The sequence below is a fragment of the Scyliorhinus canicula genome, chromosome 9, assembly GCF_902713615.1.
Source record: "Scyliorhinus canicula chromosome 9, sScyCan1.1, whole genome shotgun sequence".
In the NCBI taxonomy this organism is placed as follows: Eukaryota; Metazoa; Chordata; class Chondrichthyes; order Carcharhiniformes; family Scyliorhinidae; genus Scyliorhinus; species Scyliorhinus canicula.
Window position 1 is genome coordinate 99861690 of NC_052154.1, and position 23442 is coordinate 99885131.

The window sequence follows — 23442 nt, forward strand, 5'->3', positions numbered from 1 at the left end:
CCTCTCAGCCTTCTCCTCTCTAACAAAAACAACCTCAATTCCCTGAGCCTTTCCTCGTAAGACCTTCCCTCCATACCAGGCAACATCCTAGTAAATATCCTCTGAACCCTTTCCAAAGCTTCCACATCCTTCCTATAATGTGGTGACCAGAACTGCACGCAGTACTCCAGGTGCGGCCGCACCAGAGTTATGTACAGCTGCAGCATGACCTTGTGGTTCCGAAACTCAATCCCCCTGCTTATAAAGGCTAGCACACCATATGCCTTCTTAACAGCCCTATTAACCTGGGTGGCAACTTTCAGGGATTTATGTACCTGGATGCCGAGATCTCCCTGTTCATCTACACTACCAAGAATCTTGCCATTAGCCCAGTACTCTGCATTCCTGTTACTCCTTCCAAAGTGAACCACCTCACACTTTTCCGCATTAAACTCCATCTGCCACCTCTCAGCCCAGCTCTGCAGCTTATCTGCAGCTCTGCGTCTTGTCCCTCTCCTTTGTGAATACCGATGCAAAGTACTCATTAAGAATCTCACCCATTTCCTCTGAGTCCACGCATAAATTCCCTCTTTTGTCTTTAAGTGGGCCAATCCTTTCTCTAGTTACCCTCTTGCTCCTTACATACGAATAAAATGCTTTGGGATTTTCCTTAACCCTGTTAGCCAAAGATATTTCATGACCCCTTTTAGCCCTCTTTATTGCGCGTTTGAGATTCGTCCTACTTTCCCGATATTCCTCCAAAGCTTCATCAGTTTTGAGTTGCCTCGATCTTATGAATGCTTCCTTTTTCATCTTAGCTGGTCTTACAATTTCACCCGTCATCCATGATTCCCTAATCTTGCCATTTCTATCTCTCATTTTCACAGGGACATATCTGTCCTGCACTCTAATCAACTTTCCTTAAAAGACTCCCACATTTCAAATGAGGATTTACCCTTAAACAGCTGCTCCCAATCCACATTCCCTAGCTCCTGCCGAATTTTGTTATACTCTGCCTTTCCCCAATTTAGTACACTTCCTTTCGGACCCCTCTTGTCCTTCTCCATTAGTATTCTAAAACTTACGGAATTGTGATCGCTATTCCCAAAGTAATCAGCGACTGAAACATCAACCACCTGGCCGGGATCATTCCCCAATACCAGGTCCAGTATGGCCCCTTCCCGAGTTGGACTATTTACATACTGCTCTAAAAAACTCTCCTGGATACTCCTTACAAACTCTGCTCCATCTACGCCTCCAACACTACACGAATCCCATTCAATGTTGGGGAAGTTAAAATCTCCCATCACAACCACCCTATTGCTCCTACATTTTTCTGTAATCTGTCTGCATATTTGTACCTCTACTTCATGCTCGCTTTTGGGAGGCCTGTAGTAAAGTCCCAACAATGTTACTGCACCCTTCCTATTTCTCAGCTCCACCCATATTGCCTCAGTGCTCGAATCCTCCATCATGCCCTCCTTAATCACAGCTGTGATATCATCTCTGACGAGTAATGCAACTCCTCCACCCCTTCTACCTCCCTCTCTATCCCTCCTGAAGCATCTATACCCTGGGATATTCAGTTGCCAGTCCTGCCCTTCCCTCAACCAAGTCTCAGTAATACCAATAGCATCATATTCCCAGGTAGTGTGGGAATGTGAATATTGTAATAGTGAAGTATGGGTTTAGAGTGGGAATGTAAATATTGCAGTGTAGGAATGTGAATATTTTAATATTGGAGAATAGTTTTGTGTGGGAATGTGAATATTGTAGTATAGGGTTTAGTTTACCGTGGGAATATGAACATTGTAATAGTGGAGTACAGGTGTGGAAATTAATAATTTATCCTAAGGCTCAAAACATTTTGGGGAAGAGAATCTCTGATTTCCACTCCTGTTTGTGTGATAGGCTACCTTCTGACATCATCAGTAATGGCCTGGCTAATGTCTGGTCTTTTCCACTGGAGAACATAGTTTCTATCTACCCATCAACTCTTCTTTCATCTTTAATTTCTCAATTTGATCACCCCTTTCATGTGTTCCAGTGATATGTGGCATTGTTCTCTGACTCTCAACATGACACGTCAGTGTTTGAAGGTGTGTTTTCACAGGCTAGTGAAGATCGTCCAGTACAGCACTTGCTATGAAAATCAGGATTAAAATTTATATGTTGCTGAGTGACATCTTGAAGCACCACTCTGCGTAAAACCCTTAGCACTGCAACGATTGTGATGTCAGCAAGCCAGCCATGCAGATTGGTTAAACTTCTTGATTCATTAATTGATAAATGGTGACTCCTATTTAGTGGAAATTTTATAAAAAGAATTGTCTTGCTAAAAATAGGATAGCACTATTTTCATGGCTGTCACCTCGGTTGGTTTGCTCAAGATGCATAGGACTTGATGCTTTTATTTGAAATGTTCTTTTTTGGTATTTCAGATTGTATCATCTGCTCCGGCTGATCTCCAGGATTACACTTATTACTTTGTTCCAGCACCTTGGCTTTCGGTGAAGCTTCTTCGGCTGTTGCAGTGCTATCCCCGACCAGGTGAGCCACCAATATCTCTGCCAGGGGTGACACCCAGTTTCTCCCCTGGGCAGAACTGTAATCAGTATTTTCTCAGATAACACCATCATCCAGTTTTGACCAGTCTGTTCAGTGAAAACAGAATTAACAATGGAATGTAAAGAGATGGCATAGAAATATAGAAACATGGAAAATAGGAGCAGGAGTAGGCCATTTGGCTCTCCAAGCCTTCTCCACCATTCAATATGATCATGGCAGATTCTCTACCTCAGTGCCACACTCTGCACAGTCCCCATACCACTTGACAGCTTTAGAGTCTAGAAATATATTTCCTCAAATATATTTTTCAATTTGGCCTCCACAGCCTTCTGTGGTAGAGAATTTGACGGTTCACCACCCTCCGAGTGAAGATGTTTCTCCTCATCTCATTTCTAAATCGCTATATCCTGAGACTGTGACTGCTTTTTCTTGACCCCCTAGTAAGAGGAAACAACATCCCTGTATCTTGTCTGTCCAGATGAATTGAAGAAATATTTTGTATCGGTCTCCATTCTATAATGATGTGAGGATGTCGGTGTTGGACTGGGGTGAGCACAGTAAAAAGTCTTACAACACCAGGTTGAATTTACCTTAGGAAGGAGCTGTGCTCCAAAAGCTAGTAATTTGAAAGAAACCTGTTGGACTTTAACCTGGTGGTGTCAGACTTCTGACTGTTCATTATATAAGTGACATCTCAGAAATAACTGTCAACCAGGAATTGGAAGGGGGGGAAGAACTTAAGAAAACTACAATCACCAGCAAAGTGCTGCCCAACAAATTGTTGGAGCTACCAGTTGACAAGTTCCTGGGTCCTGATTAATTTCATCCTTGGGTCTTAAAGTAAATGACTGGTGAGATAGTTGATACATTTGTTTTAATTTTCCAAAATTCACGAGATTCGGTGAAGGGTTAATTAGATTGGAAAATAGCTAATGTAACTCCTTTATTTAAAAAGGGAAAAGAGACTGAAAGCAGGGAGTAGAGACCAGTTAGCTTAACAATTGTCCTGGGGAGAAGTTAGAAGCTATTTTTAAAGACATAATAGCAGGGCACTTCGATAATTTAAGGTAGTCTGGCAAAGTCAACGTGGCTTTGTGAAAGAGAAATCATGTTTTTTTAAATTATGGGGCAATTTAGCGTGACCAATCTACCTACCCTGTACATCTTTTGGGTTGTGGGGGTGGGACCCACACAGATACGGAGAGAATGTGCAAACTCCGCATGGACAGTGATCTAGGGCCGGGTTTGAACTCGGGTCCTAAGCGCTGTGAGACAGCAGTGCTAACCACTCGGCTACCATACCATCCTAGGGAAATCATTTTAAATGAATTCTTTGGAGTTCTTTGAAGAAGTACCATGTGCTCTGAATAAAGTGGAAGTGGTGGATGTACTGTACTTGGATTTTCAGAAGGCATTTGATAAGGTACTTCATCAAATGTTATTGTGGAAAATAAAAGCTCATGATGTGGGTGTAGCATATTGGCATGGGTAGAAGATTGACTAGCTAACAGGAAACAGTAGGTATAAATGGGTCTTTTTTTGGTTGGCAGGATGTGAGGAGTGGTGTGTCACAGAGATTAGTGCCCTGGCCCTCAACTCTTTACAATTTATATAAATGATTTGGATGAAGAGGCCGACGTTATGGTTGATAAATTTGCTAATGATACGAGGATAGGTAGGAAAGTTGTGAAGAGGACAGAAGGAGACTGCAAAAAGGATACAACTAGGTTGAGTGGGCAATGATCTGGAAAATGGAATAAAATGTGGGCAAATGTAAAGTTGTCCATTTTGACACAGGAAATACAAAAGAGGCATATTCTCTAAATGGTGAGAGATTGCAGAGCTCCGGGATGTTAGTGGATTTAGGTGTCTAGTGCATGAATTGCAAAAAGGCTGGTCTGCAGGTACGGCAAATAATTAAGAAAGTTCTTAAAACCATAAGACCCAGGAGTAGAAGTAGGCTACTTGGCCCATTGAGTCTGCTGCGCCATTCATTTATATCAGGTCAGCCATGATCTCATTCTCAACTCCACTCCCTTGCCTTATCCCCATAACCCCTGATTATTTTACTGATTAAAAATCTGTCTATCTCAGCCTTGAACATACTTAATGACCCAGCCTCCACAGCCCTCGGTGGTAAAGAATTCCACAGTTTCACTACCCTCTGATAGAAGAAATTTCTTCTTGTCTCTGTCTTAAATGGGTGACCCTTAACTCTGAGAATATGCCCTCTGGTCCTAAACTCTCCACAAGGGAGACACATCCTCTCAGAATCCCACCAAGTCACCTGAGAATCCTACATGTCTCAGTAAACTCACCTCTCATTCTTCTGAACTCCAATGAGTACTCTATCTCTCCTCATAAGAAAATCCCTCCCAACTGTTTACAATGTGTATTAATGACTTGGATGCAGGGGTAGAATGTACCATATCCAGATTTGCAGATGACAATAAAATAAGTTGTTATAGTAAGTTGCAATGAGGAAATAAGGAATTTACAAATGGATATAGATAGGTTAGGTGAGTGGGCTAAAGTTTGGGAGATGGAGTTTAACATGGATAAGTGTGACATTATCCATTTTGGTCGGAATAATGGAAAGGTAATTTATTATCTAAATGGAGAGAAACTTCAGAGTGCTTCGGTTCAGAGAGATCTGGGTATCCTCCTGTATGAATCGCAGAAAATCAGTATGCAGGTACAGCAGGTAATAAGGAAGGCAAATGGAATTTTTGCCTTATGGTTGAAGGACTATAGTATAAAAGTTGTGAAGTGTACTTCAACTGTACAAGGCATTGGTGAGACCACACCTGGATTACTATGTACAGTTTTGATCCCCTTATTTGAGGAGAGATGTAGTTGCATTAGAGGCAATTCAGAGGAGGTTCACTAGATTGATTCCAGAGATGAGGGGTTTGTCTAATAAAGAGAGTTTGAGCAGTTTAAGCCTATACTCTCTTGAGTTTATAATAATGAGAGGAGATCTAATTGGAGTATATATGATAAAAGATATTGACAAAGTAGACATGGAGAGCATGCTTCCTCTTGGAGTAATCTAGAACAAGAGGTGATAGTTTTAGGATACGTGACAGCAGATTTAAAACAGATGAGAATGAGAAATTACTTCTCTCAAAGGTTCGCGAATCTGTGGGATTCAAAAGTCCATAGTGTGGTGGATGCTGGGACATTGAGTAAATTTAAGGAGGAGATAGACAGATTTTTAATTAGTAATGGGTTAAAGGGTTATGGAGAATGGGCAGGACGGTAGAGTTGAGGCTGAGAGGAGATCAGTCATGATCATATTGAATGGCAAAGCAGGTTTCAGAGACCGAATGGCATGTTCGTATGTAAAAAGAAAACCATGGGTGGGATTCTCCGACCCCCCCACCGGGTCGGAGAATCGCCGGGGGGCGGCGTGAATCCCGCCCCCGACGGCCACCGCATTCTCCGGCATGCGATGGGCCGAAGTCCCGCTGGTTCTTTGCCAGTCCTGCTGGCGTAAATTAGACTAGGTCCCTTACTGGCGGGACCTGGCGGCGCGGGAAGGCTCTGGGGTCCTGGGGGGAGGGGGGGCGCGGTGCGATCTGGCCTCTGGGGGCGCCCCCACGGTGGCCTGGCCCGCCATCGGGGCCCACCGATCCGCGGGCAGGCCTGTGCCGCAGGGGCACTCTTTTCCTACGCGTCGGCCGTGTTAGCCTCCGTGATGGCCAACGCGTAGGTGAACCCCCCCTGCGCATGCACAGGGATGACACTCCCGCGCATGCGTGGACTCGCGTCGGCCGGCGGATTCCCTTCCGCCCCGGCTGACGTGGCGCCAAAGGCCTTCCACGCCAGCTGGCGGGGTGCAAACCACTCTGGCGCCAGCGTAGATGACCAATCCCCCGAAGGTGCGGAGGATTCCGCCCATTTGGGGCGGGCCGACACCGGAGTGGTTCACGCCACTCCGTCCCACCGGGAGCCCCCCGACCCGCCGGGTACGGGAGAATCCCACCCCATATATAGAAATTGATTCAAGTTGATTCAGTTTTTTCACAGCAGGTTCGAATACCACTTCGCAGCAGAGCATGCACTCAGCATGCATTAAAATCCATAAAAAATACCCTCTATGTCATCTTCAGAAGCAGATTACATATCCTAATCTGCTTCTTCATTGACATCGTCATATAGATCACCTTCATTTGCAACCATGTCATCAACAGTCATATTCATGGATTAACATAATTAGTGCCATCAAGTGCATTGGATAACCTACATTTCTTGAATGATTTGCTGACTATCTCCTGTGCACTGTTTCCCTTAGTGAATGTTTTGGCTCCTCCATTCATCTGATCATTTGCAATTTTATTTTGGCAACCATATCATCAACAAATTGTGATCTGAACACATCCCAAATGAGAAGACTTTCTTCTTTACTGGTCAGAAACTCCAAACTTTAATCAGCCATATTTTCAAGCCCTGTCCTTTATCTGTGCTTTCTCATTAATATGGATTATTACGCCTTTTGAGAGTTGCTGCTTTGGGAGGGTTTTTCGCTTGAGTGTCACTATTGACTTAAGCTTTGTTTTGTCCCACTGGATATGCACAACAGCACAACTGTGAATCTACTGTTTTCATGACTTGTCCTGATTAACCCTGTTTTCTCTCTAACTTTGCTACCATTTGACCTCTCGGCATGTCAATATTCCTGGGAGTCTCATCCATATTCCCAGCACAGGCCAATATGTATCCATTGTTTTCATAGAATCCTCACAGTGCGGAAGGAGACCATTTGGCTCATTGAGTTTACACTCACCCCCTGAACGAGCACCCTCCCAATCCCCCACTCTATACCTGTAACACAATAACCCAATAATCTTTTGGACTTTAAGGACAATTTAGCATGACCAATCCACCTAACCTACACATCTTTGGACTGTGGGAGAAAATTGGGGCACCAGGAGGATTTGTAAATGTTTAATTGTTAAGATACTGTTGTAAAATCTTTGTCTGTTCTATCTGTTTTTTAAACTCCTGACCTGCTGACTGCCTTTAACCTACAGCTTTCTTGTTAGCTGCTGCAACATCAGGAGTTTTGCTTAAACTCAACTTTTGGCTAACCGAAACATGCCTGGTCTAATGGACTAGCCCAGGACTTCCCTTTTAGGTTCTGTGGCAGAGCCCATAATGTCAGTTTGAAAGACGTGGCAAGCAGCCAATCAGTGCCTGAAATTCTAAGCCATCTCCTGTTGTTGCTTATGATTGGTGGAGCCATTCAGAATCTTCTGGAAGAAAGATGGGCCATGTGAAGAGCTCAATTTTGTCCTGCGATCTGGGAGAAGTCACAGGCAGGATGCAGCTGGACGACACTCTCTGTGCTCTCTCTACCAGGCAATTTAAAAAGCTCCCAGCCAGACCTGTGAAGGCACTCATATTTAAAAGACAACAGCAGCAGTTATATCTGTGAAGCAAACTTAGAGTGAAAGGCTGCAAGTAATTTCTCACCAGGTCTGTGATACTTTAATCCTGTGTCTGAATGGCTGGCAAAAGCCCAATCTGAGAACACATTTCATAATACAGTCAGTGTCTCTGTGCAGAGACCATGCAAACAGAAAGGTCTGTGACTTCTCAGGTTTAACGCTCCAGTAATATTTCAGGGAGAACGGAGGCTCCATCTGGTGGTCAAAGGGCAGAATTGTACTGACCTGAATCTCTTGTACGAATCAATTCCCCAAAGGATAATATTCGGGAGGCACCTCCTTAATATTGTAGGACCAGACAGGCGCCTACAGAGGCCACATCCGCTGCAGTGAAGAACCGCTTCAGGAGGCAAAATGTGAGGATTGTTGGGATGCCTGAAGGCATTGAAGTTGTGGAGGCTGCTGTGTATGTGGCAGGTATGCTGGAGACGTTGATGGGGGAAGGGGCCTTTGATCAGCCTCTCGCGATGGACTGAGTGCACAGGGCGCTGCGGAGGCTGCAGGTGGAGGGGCCAGCAAGGGCGATGGTGATGCAGCTGCATCGCTTTTTGGATTAAGAAAAGATCCTATTATGGGCAAGACAGGCCACGAAGTGTACCTGGGAAGGGTGTGAGCTGCGGGTCCACCAAAACCTGGGTGCGGAGTTGGCAAAGAGGAGAACTGGAGGACAGAAGAGAAGTTGGAGGTCTTGGGCGGGGGCCACCATGCTAGCTGAGCAGGCTAGTTAATGGGCGTGAAGTGGGGGGCGGCCAGGAGGAAAGCATGGGGTTGTTTGAGGGAGGTGAGAGTTGCTGACAAAGGGTGTGGTTGGTGTGCTGTTGGGGAGGGATGTTGGCGGTGGACAGCCGAGGGCGGGCCTGGAGGGGCACATGACGTGACCAGGGAATGGCCTGGGGATCCTTGGACCGTTACGGGGGTTGAATGGGCCGGTCAAACAGCCGCGTGTGTTCAAGCATTTGATCAGCCTAAAGGCGGTCGTGGCTTTTTTGCAGGAGATGCACCTGAAGTTCGGGGATCAAACGAGGCTGAGAAAGGGATGGGTGGGCAAGTGTTCATTCGGGGCTGGATATGAATACGAATATGAAACATGAACATATTACAAGGAAAAATACAGTAGGCGTTGTCATTTTCCTTCTCTCTTCTCTTCCTGTTCTCTTTTAGTGCTTTGATCTTGCTCTGATCCTGCTTTGGTCCCTCCTTTGAACGTCCGAAAACTAGGGGATCAAGCATAGTATCCATTAGTGTTCTGCTTAATACCTCGAATGATAGTATATCTGTCCTCTTGTGCCAATTTTTCCCTTTATGAATGGTCAAGTCATTCCCTGTGACTCCCATCTTTTTTTTTCTCAAAACGAATTTAGGACCTGGCATATACTCAAATACTGTACCACTGCGAGCCGTCTCGCAGGCTTTGTAATTTACCATCCCACTGTTACTGGATGTAAATTGCAAATTGCAAACAAACAAAACTGTTTAGAAATAAGAGTTTCGAATGAGTTGCGAATGGGCCGCGACGGGTAAGATTTGGGTGGAATCCCCGGGTAGGACGTGCTGTGCTGTACCCGAGCTTAGTTGACCAGTGGGGTTGTCCTCAGAGAGGGCGGGTCCTGAATGCCGTTTCTCCACTGCCTGAGCGACCTGAAACGAATGGGCAAGAATGTAGTCATCATGGGGGTTGCCTCTTCTGTCCTCCAAACAGAAGAGCAGTTATGAAACTGGAGCTAGGGGGCTCCCAGTGGATTCAAGGGAGAAGCCTTTAGCTGGGCTTCAGACATTTCAGATGATAAGGTGTCTTGCAAGTTCTCTGAGATATCTGCTGATAAGACTTCCGTCGAATCAGAAGGGCAGTTATGAAATGGTCTCGGGAACAAAACATCTTCACTACAGAAGAACAGTGACGAAATGTGAGATGGTCACAAACTTTTCAGCTGAAAGTCTTGTGGCCAATCCTCCTAGTCGTTCTGAACTGAGCCAAAGACAAACATGAAACAAACAAACATGAAAGAAACATACTGCAGGTTCCATCAGAAAAGGACACCATTTATCTCTCAAGCGGTTCCTCTTTTTACATCATCTGGACACCTCAATCATTATCTTCTGCGAACAGGGTCGCAAAGGGGTTACCGTATCGGGAGTCAGACTTAAAGTCATCCTCTTCTCCCGGATCCCATACCCTTGTATGGATCGGACGAGCCTGTAAGAGTTGTCTCGGTGCCAAATGGTCGTATCCAAATTTGTGTGAACGTTGTCGGGGTCGTCATAGTTGGGCGGTGGGTCTGGGTGTGGGTCTGGTGTCTTAATGTAAATGATCTCCAAATCACTGTAGTCGGGGTCGTAGTTGGTGTGTGTGGGGTCTGGTGTATCAGGGCAGTAGAGAGGCGTGCTGTGGCTGTCGTCACAGTCGCTGTCTCTGCTGTGGCAGCTTGTGGGCGTTTCGGGGCGTGGTCTGAAGTCAATGGGTGGAATCGAGGTTGAGTCCGATGAGGTGCTGGTCTGTGAGGGGGAGGGTGGAAATACGTCTCTTGTGGGCGGGGCGTGGTGTTCTGCGTCTAGCAGGACATGGTGTGTGTGGTTGGACTGTGTTCCATATGCCTTTAACTGGTTGATATGGAACCAGGCAGTCTTCCCGTTGGGGTACTTTATCTTATATACTGAAGGGCTGATTTTGTCCGCAATTGTGTACGGACCTGAAAATGTTGAGGCCAAAAACGTGCTGCGGTTATAAACAGGCAACATTACCTGTTGTCCAACCTGAAACTCTGTGGAATGTACCGTTCTGTCGAAACAAGCCTTGCTCTGTTTTTTTTTCTTTCCCAATTTAACTGCGGCTGTTAACTGAGCCGATTTTACATTTTCCACTAATTGCTTTACTGCTGTCTCGTGTGTGAGGGCCGTCACTTCTGGGCTGGTCATGTCGAGTCTTAAAAGGGATTCAGAACCTTTCATGGGGCGTCCGGTCATGAGTGTGTGTGGGGTGAAACCTGTTGAAGCTGAAACAGTATTCCTTCGAAACATAAGTGCGAATGGGAGCACCGAATCCCAAGTCGTATTGTTTTCCTGGACCATCTTTCTAAGGGTCGATTTTAGAGTCCGATTCATGCGTTCCACTATACCGCTTGACTGGGGGTGGTACGCAATGTGGAAATTTTGTTTAATGCCGAATATGGTCAGGACGTTCTTCATGACCTGTCCTGTAAAATGAGATCCCTGGTCCGACTCAATACTTCTGGGGAGTGGCTGGTTTAGCTCACTCGGCTAAATCACTGGCTTTTAAAGCAGACCAAGCATGCCAGCAGCACGGTTCGATTCCCGTACCAGCCTCCCCGGACAGGCGCCGGAATGTGGCGACTAGGGGCTTTTCACAGTAACTTCATTGAAGCCTACTCGTGACAATAAGTGATTTTCATTTTTCATAAAGATGTGGTGGGTCAGGATCTTTGCGGTTGTTTTGGCTGTGTTAGTTCGAGATGGGAATGCCTCTACCCATTTCGTAAATGTATCAATGACCATCAAAACGTATTTATAACCATTCCTGCAAGGGGGCAATGGACCTATAAAATCGATCTGGAGGCTTGTCCAGGGGCCATTAACAGGGCGAGTGTGACTGAGCTGTGCCTTCTTCGAATACCTCGCCGGGTTATTCTGAGCACAAATCAAACAATTTTCGATGTAATGTGTTACATCCTCTCTCAAATCTGGCCACCAACAGAGCTGTCTCAGGTGGGCTGTGGTGGGGTCTATCCCTTGATGTCCATGACTGTCATGGAATAAGGCAATCATTTGATTCCTGTCTTTCTCAGGAACCACACAGTTTATCTTTGATGACCACACCATCATGTGTGGTCAGAGTGTGTCTAAACTTGTCATACGGGGCCAAAAACTTTCTATTAATCTCCCTGAGATTGCTGTCCTGTTTTTGGGCCTGTACTAGGTCCTCAATGTTTGTCTGTGAGACCTGAACTGAACTCACAGGGGCTCTAGCTGGGGCGCTAGCTGGGGGTGTCCAAAAATGTCCGTGCCTGGAACCTGCTTTTGCCAGTGCGTCAGCTTTCACATTTCCAGGGGGGGATGACCGATGGTGACTTCTTACTTTAATTATGCCATAAGTCCTATCCTTTGCCTGTTCTAGGATATGGCGGAGCAATGGGGCTGATGGAAGGGGCTTTCCATCTGCGGAAACAAAACCTCTTGTCTTCCAGAGGGGTAGAAAATCCGTCAAACTGTTGCAGACATTTTTTTTTTTTAAATAATTTTTATTGAGAAATTTTGATTTTATACAACATTGACGCACCTTAGTAAAATACCGAAAATAACAATATTAACAATCATATACATTCGCCCCTTCCCCATGAACAACCCAGCATTTTAACAACAACGCATATTAACACACTATAAAGTTACAGAATAAACTCTACAATAATGCACCCTTCCCCCCGGGTTGCTGCTGCTATTGACCCAGTTACCTATCACTGAGCCAGGAAGTCCAAAAAAGGCTGCCATCGTTGAAAGAACCCTTGTATTGATCCTCTCAGGGCAAATTTGACCTTTTCCAATTTTATAAATCCCGCCATGTCACTGATACAGGTCTCCACACTTGGGGGCCTTGCATCCTTCCATTGTAACAGAATCCTTCGACGGGCTACTAGGGACGCAAAGGCCAGGACACCGGCCTCTTTCGCCTCCTGCACTCCCGGCTCTACCGCAACTCCAAAAATCGCGAGTCCCCACCCTGGTTTGACCCTGGATCCAACCACCCTCGACACCGTCCCCGCCACCCCCTTCCAGAATTCTTCCAGTGCTGGGCATGCCCAGAACATATGGGCGTGGTTCGCAGGACTCCCCGAACATCTGGTGCACCTGTCCTCACCCCCGAAGAACCTACTCATCCTAGTCCCGGACATGTGGGCCCGATGCAGCACCTTAAATTGGATGAGACTAAGCCTCGCACATGAGGAGGAAGAGTTGACTCTCTCCAAGGCATCCGCCCAAGTCCCGTCCTCTATCTGCTCCCCGAGTTCCTCCTCCCATTTAGCCTTCAGCTCCTCCACTGACGACTCCTCCACCTCCTGCATTACCTTATAGATGTCAAGACACCTTCCCCTCTCCTACCCACACCCCCGAAAGCACTCTGTCCATCGCCCCCTGCGAGGGCAGCAAAGGGAATCCCTCTACCTGTCGCCTAGCAAACGCCTTTACCTGCAGGTATCTGAACATGTTCCCCTGGGGAAGGCCAAATTTATCTTCCAGTTCCCCCAGGCCCGCAAACCTCCCGCCAATAAACAGGTCCCTCAATTTGCTGATGCCCGCCCTTTGCCACCCCCTGAATCCCCCATCCGTGTTCCCCGGGATGAACCGATGGTTGCCACCCAGTGGAGCCTCCATCGAGCCCCCTGTTTCCCCCCGATGCCGTCTCCATTGTTCCCAGATTCTTAGGGTCGCCGCCACCACCGGGCACGTGGTAAACCTCTTAGGGGAGAGCGGCAACGGTGCCGTTACCATGGCACCCAGGCTCGTACCTCTACATGACGCCATCTCCATTCTTTTCCACGCCGCCCCTCCCCCCTCCATCACCCATTTACGCACCATTGACACATTGGCTGCCCAATAGTACCCCAGAAGGTTGGGCAGTGCCAGCCCACCTCCATCCCTTCCTCGCTCCAGGAACACCCTCCTCACTCTCGGAGTCCCATGTGCCCACACAAAACTCAGAATACTGCTAGTCACTCTCCTAAAGAAGGCCCTGGGGATAAATATGGGCAGGCACTGAAAAAGGAACAAGAACCTCGGAAGCACTGTCATTTTGACGGACTGCACCCTCCCCGCCAACGACAATGGCAGCATGTCCCACCTCCTGAACTCCTCCTCCATCTGATCTACCAGCCTGGTAAAGTTATGCTTGTGGAGAGTCCCCCAGTCCCTGGCCACTTGCACCCCCAGGTACCTAAAGCTCTCCCCTGCCCGCCTAAGCGGGAGCCTACCAATTCCTTCCTCCTGGTCTCCAGGGTGCACCACAAACACCTCGCTCTTGCCTAAGTTTAATTTATAACCTGAGAAGGTCCCAAACTCGGCTAGTAACTCCATCACTCCCGGCATCCCTCCCACCGGGTCCGCCACATACAGTAACAGGTCGTCGGCATACAACGACACCCTATGTTCCTCTCCACCTCGCACCAAGCCTCTCCACCTCTCTGAATCTCTCAATGCCATCGCCAGCGGCTCGATTGCCAGTGCAAACAACAAGGGGGACAAGGGTCAACCCTGCCTGGTCCCTCGGTAAAGCCGGAAGTACTCCGACCTCCTCCTATTCGTAGCCACGCACGCCATCGGGGCCTCATATAACAGCCTTACCCATCTAATGAACCCTTCACCAAATCCAAACCTCCCCAACACCTCCCATAGGTACCCCCACTCCACTCTATCGAAGGCCTTCTCCGCATCCAGTGCCACCACTATCTCTGCCTCCCCCTCAATCGCCGGCATCATAATGACATTCAGCAATCTCCGCATATTCGTGTTCAGCTGCCTTCCCTTCACAAAACCTGTCTGGTCCTCGTGCACAACCCCTGGCACACAGTCCTCTATCCTGGTGGCCAGGATTTTTGCCAGCACCTTAGCGTCCACGTTGAGGAGAGATATGGGCCTGTATGAACCACACTGCTGGGGGTCCTTGTCCTTCTTTAAAATTAACGAGATCAGCGCCCGTGACATCGTCGGGGGCAAAGTCCCCCCCTCCCACGCTTCATTGAGTGTTCGCACCAGCAAGGGGCCCACTAGATCCACAAACTTTTTATAAAATTCCACCGGGAACCCATCCGGCCCCGGTGCCTTCCCTGACTGCATCTGCCCGATCCCCTTAACTAGCTCCTCCAGCTCAATCGGCGCACCCAACCCCTCCACCTTCTCCTCCTGCACCTTCGGGAAAGAAAGCCCGTCAAGGAACCTCTCCATTCCCCTCCTCTCCCCGTTGGCTCCGACCGGTACAGTTCCCCGTAAAAATCCTTGAAGACCTCATTCACCTCTACCCCCTTCCGCACCACATTCCCACTCTTATCTCTCACTCCAGCAATCTCCTTAGCCGCATCCCGCTTACGCAGCTGATGAGCCAGCATCCTACTCACCTTTTCACCATGTTCGTACACTGCCCCTTGTGCCTTCCTCCACTGTGCCTCCGCCTTTCTAGTGGTCAGCAAATCAAATTTAGCCTGCAGGCTGCGCCTCTCCCCCAACAGTCCCTCCTCTGGTGCCTCTGCATACCTCCTGTCCACCTCCAGCATCTTTCCCACCAGTCTATCCCTCTCACTCCTTTCGCTCCTCTCCCTGTGTGCCCGGATGGATATCAGCTCCCCACGAATTACTGCCTTCAGGGCTTCCCAGACCATCCCCACCTGAACCTCCCCCGTATCATTCACCTCAAGGTACCCCTCAATACTTGCCCGGACCCTCCTACACACCTCCTCCTCCGCCAACAACCCCACATCCAACCTCCACAACGGACGTTGGTCTCGCACCTCTCCCATCTCCAACTCTATCCAATGCGGAGCGTGGTCGGAGATTGCAATGGCCGAATACTCGGCCTTCTCCACTCTCGGAATCAGTCCCCTACTCACCACGAAGAAATCTATCCGAGAGTAGACCCTATGTACGTGGGAGAAGAAAGAGTACTCGCGTGCCCTCGGCCTTACAAACCTCCATGGATCCACCCCACCCATCTGGTCCATAAACCCTCTCAGTACCTTGGCCGCCGCCGGCCTCCTACCCGTCCTAGAGCTGGACCGATCCAGTGAAGGATCCAACACCGTATTAAAGTCCCCCCCTATGATCAGACCTCCCGCCTCCAGATCCGGGATCCGTCTCAACATACGCCTCATAAAGCCCGCATCGTCCCAATTTGGGGCTTACACACTAGCCAGTACCACCTTCTCTCCTTGTAGCCTGCCCCTAACCATCACATACCTACCCCCCTTATCCGCCACCACCTCCGATGCCTCAAACAACTCATTTTTCCCCACCAGAATCGCCACTCCCCGGTTCCTCACATCCAACCCCGAGTGGAAAACCTGCCCCACCCATCCCTTCCTCAGGCGGACCTGGTCCACCACCCTCAGGTGGGTCTCCTGAAGCATTGCCACATCCGCCTTTAGCCCCTTCAGGTGAGCCAGTACCCTCGACCGCTTCACCGGCCCATTCAACCCTCTCACATTCCAGGTGACCAACCGGATCAGAGGGCGTCCCGCCCCCCTCCCCTGTCGGCTAGCCATAGACCGTTGACTGCCCGCCCCAGGCCAGCGCCCCCTGCTCGACCCCGTCCCCATAGCGACAACCCCTCACCTCTGTCCCCCCAGCCCCCACCAGCTCCTTCTTGACCCTACCAGCAGCAACCCGGTATTCCCCTCTCCCCCCCTCCCTTCCCCCCCAGGCTAGGAACCCTCCCAGCCGCGAACCGTCCTCCATTGTACTTCCGTGAGTCAGCTAACTTCTGCTGACCCCGGAAACTCCCGCCAATAGCCCGACCCCTCCCGAAGTGGGATCATCCCCCAATCTATCCCTCCTCCTGGCACCGCTCCAGCGCGAGGAAGAACCAGTTAAGGCCCCGCCTCCCCCGTCACCATCTCCACCCCCCAGCCCCGCAGCACGGGAAACCAGAGGAAAGCCCGCGCTTTTGCACTGCCCCACCACACCCTTCTGACGCAGCTCCCAAATATCAGCCCCACTCCATACCCCCACTCCGGCATAGAATACAACATACCCCCCCGACCCTCCCCTCAAGATACACAGCCCAGACAATGTCAAAAACAAAAACATAGCAGAACAACCCCTCTGTAAATAACCATATCAAAATTGCAAAAGTACTAAAACAAGAAGAAAACAACAGAAGAAAAAGAGAATACAGCAACAGCAGAATCCAGCACTAATATCTTACAGCCGACCTCGCAACCCCCAACCCCTAGTTCAAGTCCAGTTTCTCCGTCCGCACGAAGGCCCACGCCTCCTCCGGGGAATCGAAATAATGGTGCCGGTCCAAATAAGTTACCCACAGGCGCGCGGGCGGCAACATTCCGAACTTTATCTTTTTTCTATAAAGCACCTCTTTCGTCCGATTAAATCCGGACCGCCGCTTAGCCACCTCCGCACTCCAGTCCTGGTAGATCCGCACTACCCCATTCTCCCAATTGCTGCTCTTCACCTTCTTGGCCCAGCGCAGCACGCACTCCCGATCACTGAACCGGTGGAACCTCACCAGCACCGCACGCGGGGGTTCATCTTCCTTGGGCCTCCTGGCCAGCACCCTGTGCGCTCCCTCCAGCTCCAAGGGCAGATGGAGAGATCCGGCCCCCACTAGCGAATTCAGCATTACAGCCACATAGGCTGTCAGGTCCGATCCCTCCAGCCCCTCTGCAAGGCCCAAGATCCGCAGGTTTTTCCGCCTCATGCGGTGATCCAGCTCCTCAAAGCGTTCCTGCCACTTCTTGTGGAGTGCTTCGTGCCCCTCCACCTTACTCACGAGGACCACGGCCTCCTCCTCTCGTTCAATGGCCTGCGTCTGCAACTTCTTGATGGCAGCACCTTGGGTGGACTGAATCTCTGACAGCCTTCTGTTCGTTTCCTGCAGAGAGCTCAGTACTTCATCCTTGAATTCTTTAAAGAAGCGCAGGAGATCAGTTTGTTGTTCCTGGGCCCAGAGTCTCCATTCCTCTGGAGCTCTGTCGGCGGCCATCTTGGATCCCTTCCCCCGTTTTTTCTGAGGAGCTGCTGCTGTTTTTTCCCCCTTTCCACTCTGAGTTTGAGTCATGGACTGCAGGGAAAGTCGTTCAGCACACCTTCCCCCACCGGGAGACGTCGAAAAATTTCCGTTTTGGGCTCTCAAAAGAGCCGAAAAATCTCTTTAAAACGGGAGCTCCCAAATGTGTGGCTTACTGATCCATCACAGCCACCGGAAGTCAAACTGTTGCAGACATATAGACTATCAGAATATATATCTGCTGGGCTGGGGAACGAATCTGGGTGGTCCACTATGTAAGCTATGGCCGCGAGCTCTGCTGCCTGCGCGCCTAAGTGACCGGGTAACTTTAACGATATCTCTTCTAATGCGCGTCCCTGCGCATCCTCTACATAGATGCCGCATCCTGTAATGCGCTCACCATTTAAAACAGTGGATGAACCATCCACATAAATCTTCAAGGGGGCACACGTGTCTGTGTGCTGGGGGCTTTGAGTTGAACTTCCTATCTTCCTGGGGCGTCTTTGCAATGAAGGGTCCTGTGTTGTGGAGGGGGGCTACTATCTCGCAATCATGGGGTTGTCCTGGATATTGGAGGTTGTCTGCTAAGAAGGTGTGTGTCTTAGTCCGTTTAACTGTGATGGCCCGTCCTTGTAAAAGAAGTGTCCACCTAGCTGCTCTAATTTGGCTAACTGTACCGTCCTTCAGTCGTCCGTCCAACAGAAGCTGTGTGGGGGTGTGTTCGGTCAGAATCGTTATGGGGTTTAGTCCGGTAATGTACGAAAAGTACTGTACTGCCCAGAATACTGCGAGTAGGTGCCTTTCGCAGGCTGAAAATCCTTGCTCTACTGGGTCTAAAAGTTGGGAGGCATAAGCCACTGGTCGTAGCTGCTCGTGCCGTTCCTGCTGGAGCACGGCCGAGAGGGTCAGATCTGTGCTTGCTACCTCAATTGCATAGGGGGAAAGTGGGTCTGGAACTTGGAGTGCAGGGGCTGTGCTAAGGGCTTTCTTTAAATCCTCCACAGCCTCAGTATGCTGCGGAAGCCATTCCCAAGGGGCTCCTTTCTTAAGGAGGTCTGAAAGTGGGGCTGCCTTGGTCGCAAAACCATCGAAATGGTTCCGACAATACCCAACCAGTCCCAAAAACGACCGGAGGGCTGAAACATTTTGGGGAAAGGGCAATTTGACGATCTAGTCAATTCTTTTGAACTCGTTCTCGCGTTTGCCGTGCGTGATGATTGTACCCAAATGCATCCCTTTATTCTCCAATAGTTGGGCCTTTCTGGGGTTTACTTTACATCCGTTTGACTGTAAGAGTTGTAGGATTTCAGACAGAAGCGTGATGTGCTCTGCCTTGGTGTCTGTCTGCAGTAATAGGTCGTCCACATACTGTACCAGACATTCGGGTCGGAAAAATTTGCTAGTCCATTTGCCAGCTGTCGGTGGAAAATGGAGGGGGAATTGTGGAATCCTTGTGGGAGGCATGTCCACGTGTACTACTGACCTTTAAAAGTGAAGGCAAATTTGTACTGGCATGCCTTCGCCAATGGGATTGACCAAAAGCCGTTGCTAATGTCCAATACCGTAAAATACTTGGAGTTGAGTCCCTGCTTGAGCATGGTCTCGGGACTTGTTGCTACCGTGGGGGCTACTGCTGGGGTAACTTTGTTGAGTTCCCGATAATCAATGGTCAGACGCCATGATCCGTCGGACTTCCTCACTGGCCAAATAGGGGCATTATTAGTGGAGGCTACTGTCCTTAGTACGCCCTGCTCTAATAAACTCTCTACTACCTTTCCGATTTCTCCCTCCGCTTCCAGGGGAAATCTATACTGTCTTTGTTGTCTTGGGTCAGGTCCTGTAATCTGAACTTGTCCAGTCGTTCTGCCGCAGTCGTGCCTGTGACTGGAAAATGCTGTCCTGTGCTTGTTTAAAACTGCCCTAACCTGTTTGTCCGTGCTGAGCATGGTCGGGTCAAAACAATAGTCGTCGACTGCGCTAATCCTATGTTCGTACTCACCTACTGTGAGCGTTGTGGGTGCTCTTTCAGACTTTGCCATTCACCAGACACACTGATTGACTGGGTCGAACGACAGGCTGTGGGCATTCATAAAATCAATGCCGAGTATGTGTTCTGTGCGGGGCAGATCAACTAAAACAACGGGGTGTCTGGTGGAGATATTCCCTAGCTGAATTGGTACAGGGGCTGTAATGGTCCCTTGCTGTGAGTGTCCTGTAAAGCCGCTGAGTGTTATTGTTGCTGTAGTGGGCCACGTGTTTGCCTGTGGTGTAGTGGAGGAATTAAAGGTCGTGCGGGACCCTCCAGTGTCCTAGAGTAACTCTATGGGCTTTCCCCGAATTTTCACTGTGACTACCGTTCGTCCGGATCTGTCCCAGAGAGTGTCACAGACCCAAGTGGGGGAGCCCGAACACCGTCAGTCCGTTCCGTCCATATTGGTCTGTCCTGACTGCGTCCCTATACTGTGAATAGGCTTCGCTCTGTTCCTGTTCAGAGTGCCTGTCTGCTGGCCTCTCTGAGATTTTTGTGCTGCATTGCATTCCCTAGAAAAATGCCCTAACTGTCCGCAGTTAAAACATTCCTGTGACTTCTGTGGGGGCTGTTATATCCCTTATTTACCCATGCGGGGTTTTGGTGCGCTCTTACTGCTTGGATGTCTACCTTGGTTTGCGCGTCCTCGGGCTTCTTAAATGCTGTCTTATTGTGCACTGATTGCTCCCAAGCGTGGGACAATCTTTTCAAGACTCATTTTTCATTGTGGGCCTCTTCTGAGGGGTTGTAATTAGAGCAGACTTTCTGTCCTGCCTCTGTGACGTGGGAGATGATAGTGCGGGTCCATTTAACCATGTTATCTTGGGTCAAATGTGCGCGGTCTAATTCACCGAAAACTGCAGTGCGGTGAATCCACAGCCTTTCTGCAAATGCTGTGGTGTGCTCGGTCTTTTTCTGCCAACATTTGTTTAGGCCTTCAACTGGGTCTCCTCTGTTGTACCCTATCACATCCAAAATAACTGTATGCATTTCTTTGATGGTGCCTCCTCCAACGTTCTGTGGGTCAGTGAGGGCTGCTACTACTGATGAGTCTAAACTCAAAACTGTGAGCTTAACCTGCTCTCGCGCATCAAGGCCGTACATGGTGGCCTGTTGTTTAACTCTTGCAAAGAATTGGTGGGGGTCTGAAGTGGGGAGGAACGGGGTGATTTTCTCACACGCGTCCCTTAGTTGAGTCACGGTTAAGGGGGTGGTGTAAGTGATCTCGGGTGCGCCGTCTGCGGTTGCTTTTTGTTGGGTGGTGACTGAGTTCATTGGTGCGGGTGCTATCTGATCTGTGGGGGGTTGGGGCGCTTTCCTTTTCTGCTGCGCTTCTAGCGCACATGTTCCCTGAACATATCGCTGCGTTGTCTAGCTTAACTCCTGCCAATCTGGTGCATTCTCTTCCTCTAATTGCGTTCCAAAAGTTTCTTGGAAGCCATTCTGCGCAGAAAGCAGAGATTGCAGCTCCGCAATCTGCTTCCTACATTTAGCATGGTCCACTGTGCTTTGCCTTTGCTCAGTGGTGGCAGCATGGAGTGCCCTTAAAGCTGCCTTCAGGTCGCTACAATGCTTCTTCAGTGTCTCTACCTGCTTCTCTGATTCTTGTCTTATCAAGACTGCATGCTGCACATCCTGATAGGCTTTTTCGTATTGTACCTGGGAGCTGCTCAGATGGGCTAGACAAGACTGATGTCCCCTCTTGGCATCATCCACCGCTCTATCCTTATCTGCCAACTTTTGCCTTAATTCTAAATTCTCTCTCTCGATGTCCCTGACATCCACTTTGCTCATTCTATTTCTCTCCTCTAAATCTGCTCGGAGCGTCCTGACGACCTCCTCTGTGCCTCGCAATTGTGCCAAGCAGGACACAATTGCCATCGGCTTACGTGCTTTACTGAAACCTTTCTTACGAATTTCAGACAAGTTCTCCCATCAAGTATGCCCTATACTCCCGGGACCTGTCTCCTCATTCGAACAAAACTCACTCCAAAGGGGCCATCCTTTCCCTTTGAGGTACTTCCTGAGTTCCAGCTCCCAAACGGGACACTGTCCTACTCTGCTGGTCGCTGCGACCACGAACTGCTCTGGGTTCATGAGGCGTTGTATTGCCTGCATGGCCATCTCTTCTATCTTATGATCTTTTTTAAATTTGGAACGAGGGATATTAAGGCAGTGCTATAAAATACGGGTACGGCTTTCGCTATTTTCCGAATTATAAACTCCCGACAGTTTGTCGCAACACAAATCTCTCGGTTTTACCTTATAACCCTGTTAGTTATGCATGCAAGAAACACACTTCCGAATTATGGGGATTGATGTGAACGACCTGAACACTTGTGGTTTTTCCTTTTCCCAATTGGATTTCTGAGTCAAATTGCTGGGTTCTCTCGGAGTGGGAACTTCTAGTCGAGTCCCACCAGAGTCGCCACTAAATGTTGCTTGTTCTGGGTGAGTGTACTTTACACTCAATTTGGCTCTGTTTTATTCCTTAGCTCTAGAGTCGCAAGGTATCGTTGTAATACCGCCACAAGATTCAAGTTCAAGTTCAGACCAATAACTCAATACACCAGTTAGTACGTTCAAACTAGTCACGTTTATTATAATACAGTTATCTACTACTTATGCATGTAAAACTAAAAGACTAGGCTATTCCTACCACTAACAGGCCAATACGTATCTGGAATAAGGGAACTGCCGGATCAGGGAACAATGGCCTCTTGCTTTGTCCTGGATCCGCAGGCTTCCAGTTGGTGTGGACTAAAGGGGTCAGGAGTGTCTACTCTCGTAGCGTGCGTTGTATGACACTTACTTGATGGCGGCTGCTGACCAGGCCCCTCTTTCTCAAGGTTCTTCTGCTGCAAAGGTGTTCTTCCTGGAGGGCCGCTGGTCAAGAAGAACGAATCAGTCCTGGGACCTGACTTTTATAGGTCCCATGGGCTTTGCGTCCTTTTGGGCGGACCCTCTATAAACTTACAATCGATTGGGTCTCTTCCCAATCGATTGATTTGAATTTCCCCAATAACGGGGCTGTTCCTCGATCACTGGGCGGTTCCTTCCACATTATTTGTGTCCTTTGTCTCAGACTCCACTGGCGCCGGGATGACTGACCTTCTATAGAATTTCGCGATTGCAGTTAACTGTTGTGTCCATTGTGCCTGGGAATCACCGTGAATCGCTCACTTAATATACGCAGCTCGTTAGTTACAATTCTGTCTGGTTTCTTTAGCAGCTAGAATACAGGGGATTCTGCAAACTGCTTGTTTCTTTGCCAATGTCCATTTTTCCCTGTAACCTTTGCGTTCTTCCATTTTGTGTGAGGAAGTGGCCAACCCAGGTGGCTACAGGACAGACGAAGCCTGTGTGGAATATAAGGAAAGTAGGAAAGAACTTAAGCAAGGAGTCAGGAGGGCTAAAATGGGTCACGAAAAGTCCTTGGCAAATAGGGTTAAAGAAAATCCCACGGCTTTTTACACATACATAAAAAGCAAGAGAGTAGCCAGGGAACGGGTTGGCCCACTGAAGGACAGGAGAGGGAATCTATGTGTGGAGCCAGAGGAAATGGGCGAGGTACTAAATGAATACTTTGCATCAGCATTCACCAAAGAGAAGGAATTGGTGGATGTTGAGTCCGGAGAAGGATGTGTAGGTAGCCTGGGTCACATTGAGATCCA

General features: G+C 48.8%; 1 protein-coding gene across 12 annotated transcripts in view; it reads left to right on the forward strand.

The window, feature by feature from the left end:
* The window catches only part of LOC119971578 (AP-2 complex subunit alpha-2-like), a 527190-nt gene that overhangs the window by 80279 nt on the left and 423469 nt on the right, over positions 1-23442 (forward strand). For all 12 annotated transcript variants that reach the window (XM_038807337.1, XM_038807343.1, XM_038807342.1 and 9 more), the window contains one exon: positions 2421-2529. In XM_038807337.1, coding sequence (XP_038663265.1) covers positions 2421-2529 — 109 coding nt within the window. The remainder of the gene's footprint in view (positions 1-2420; positions 2530-23442) is intronic.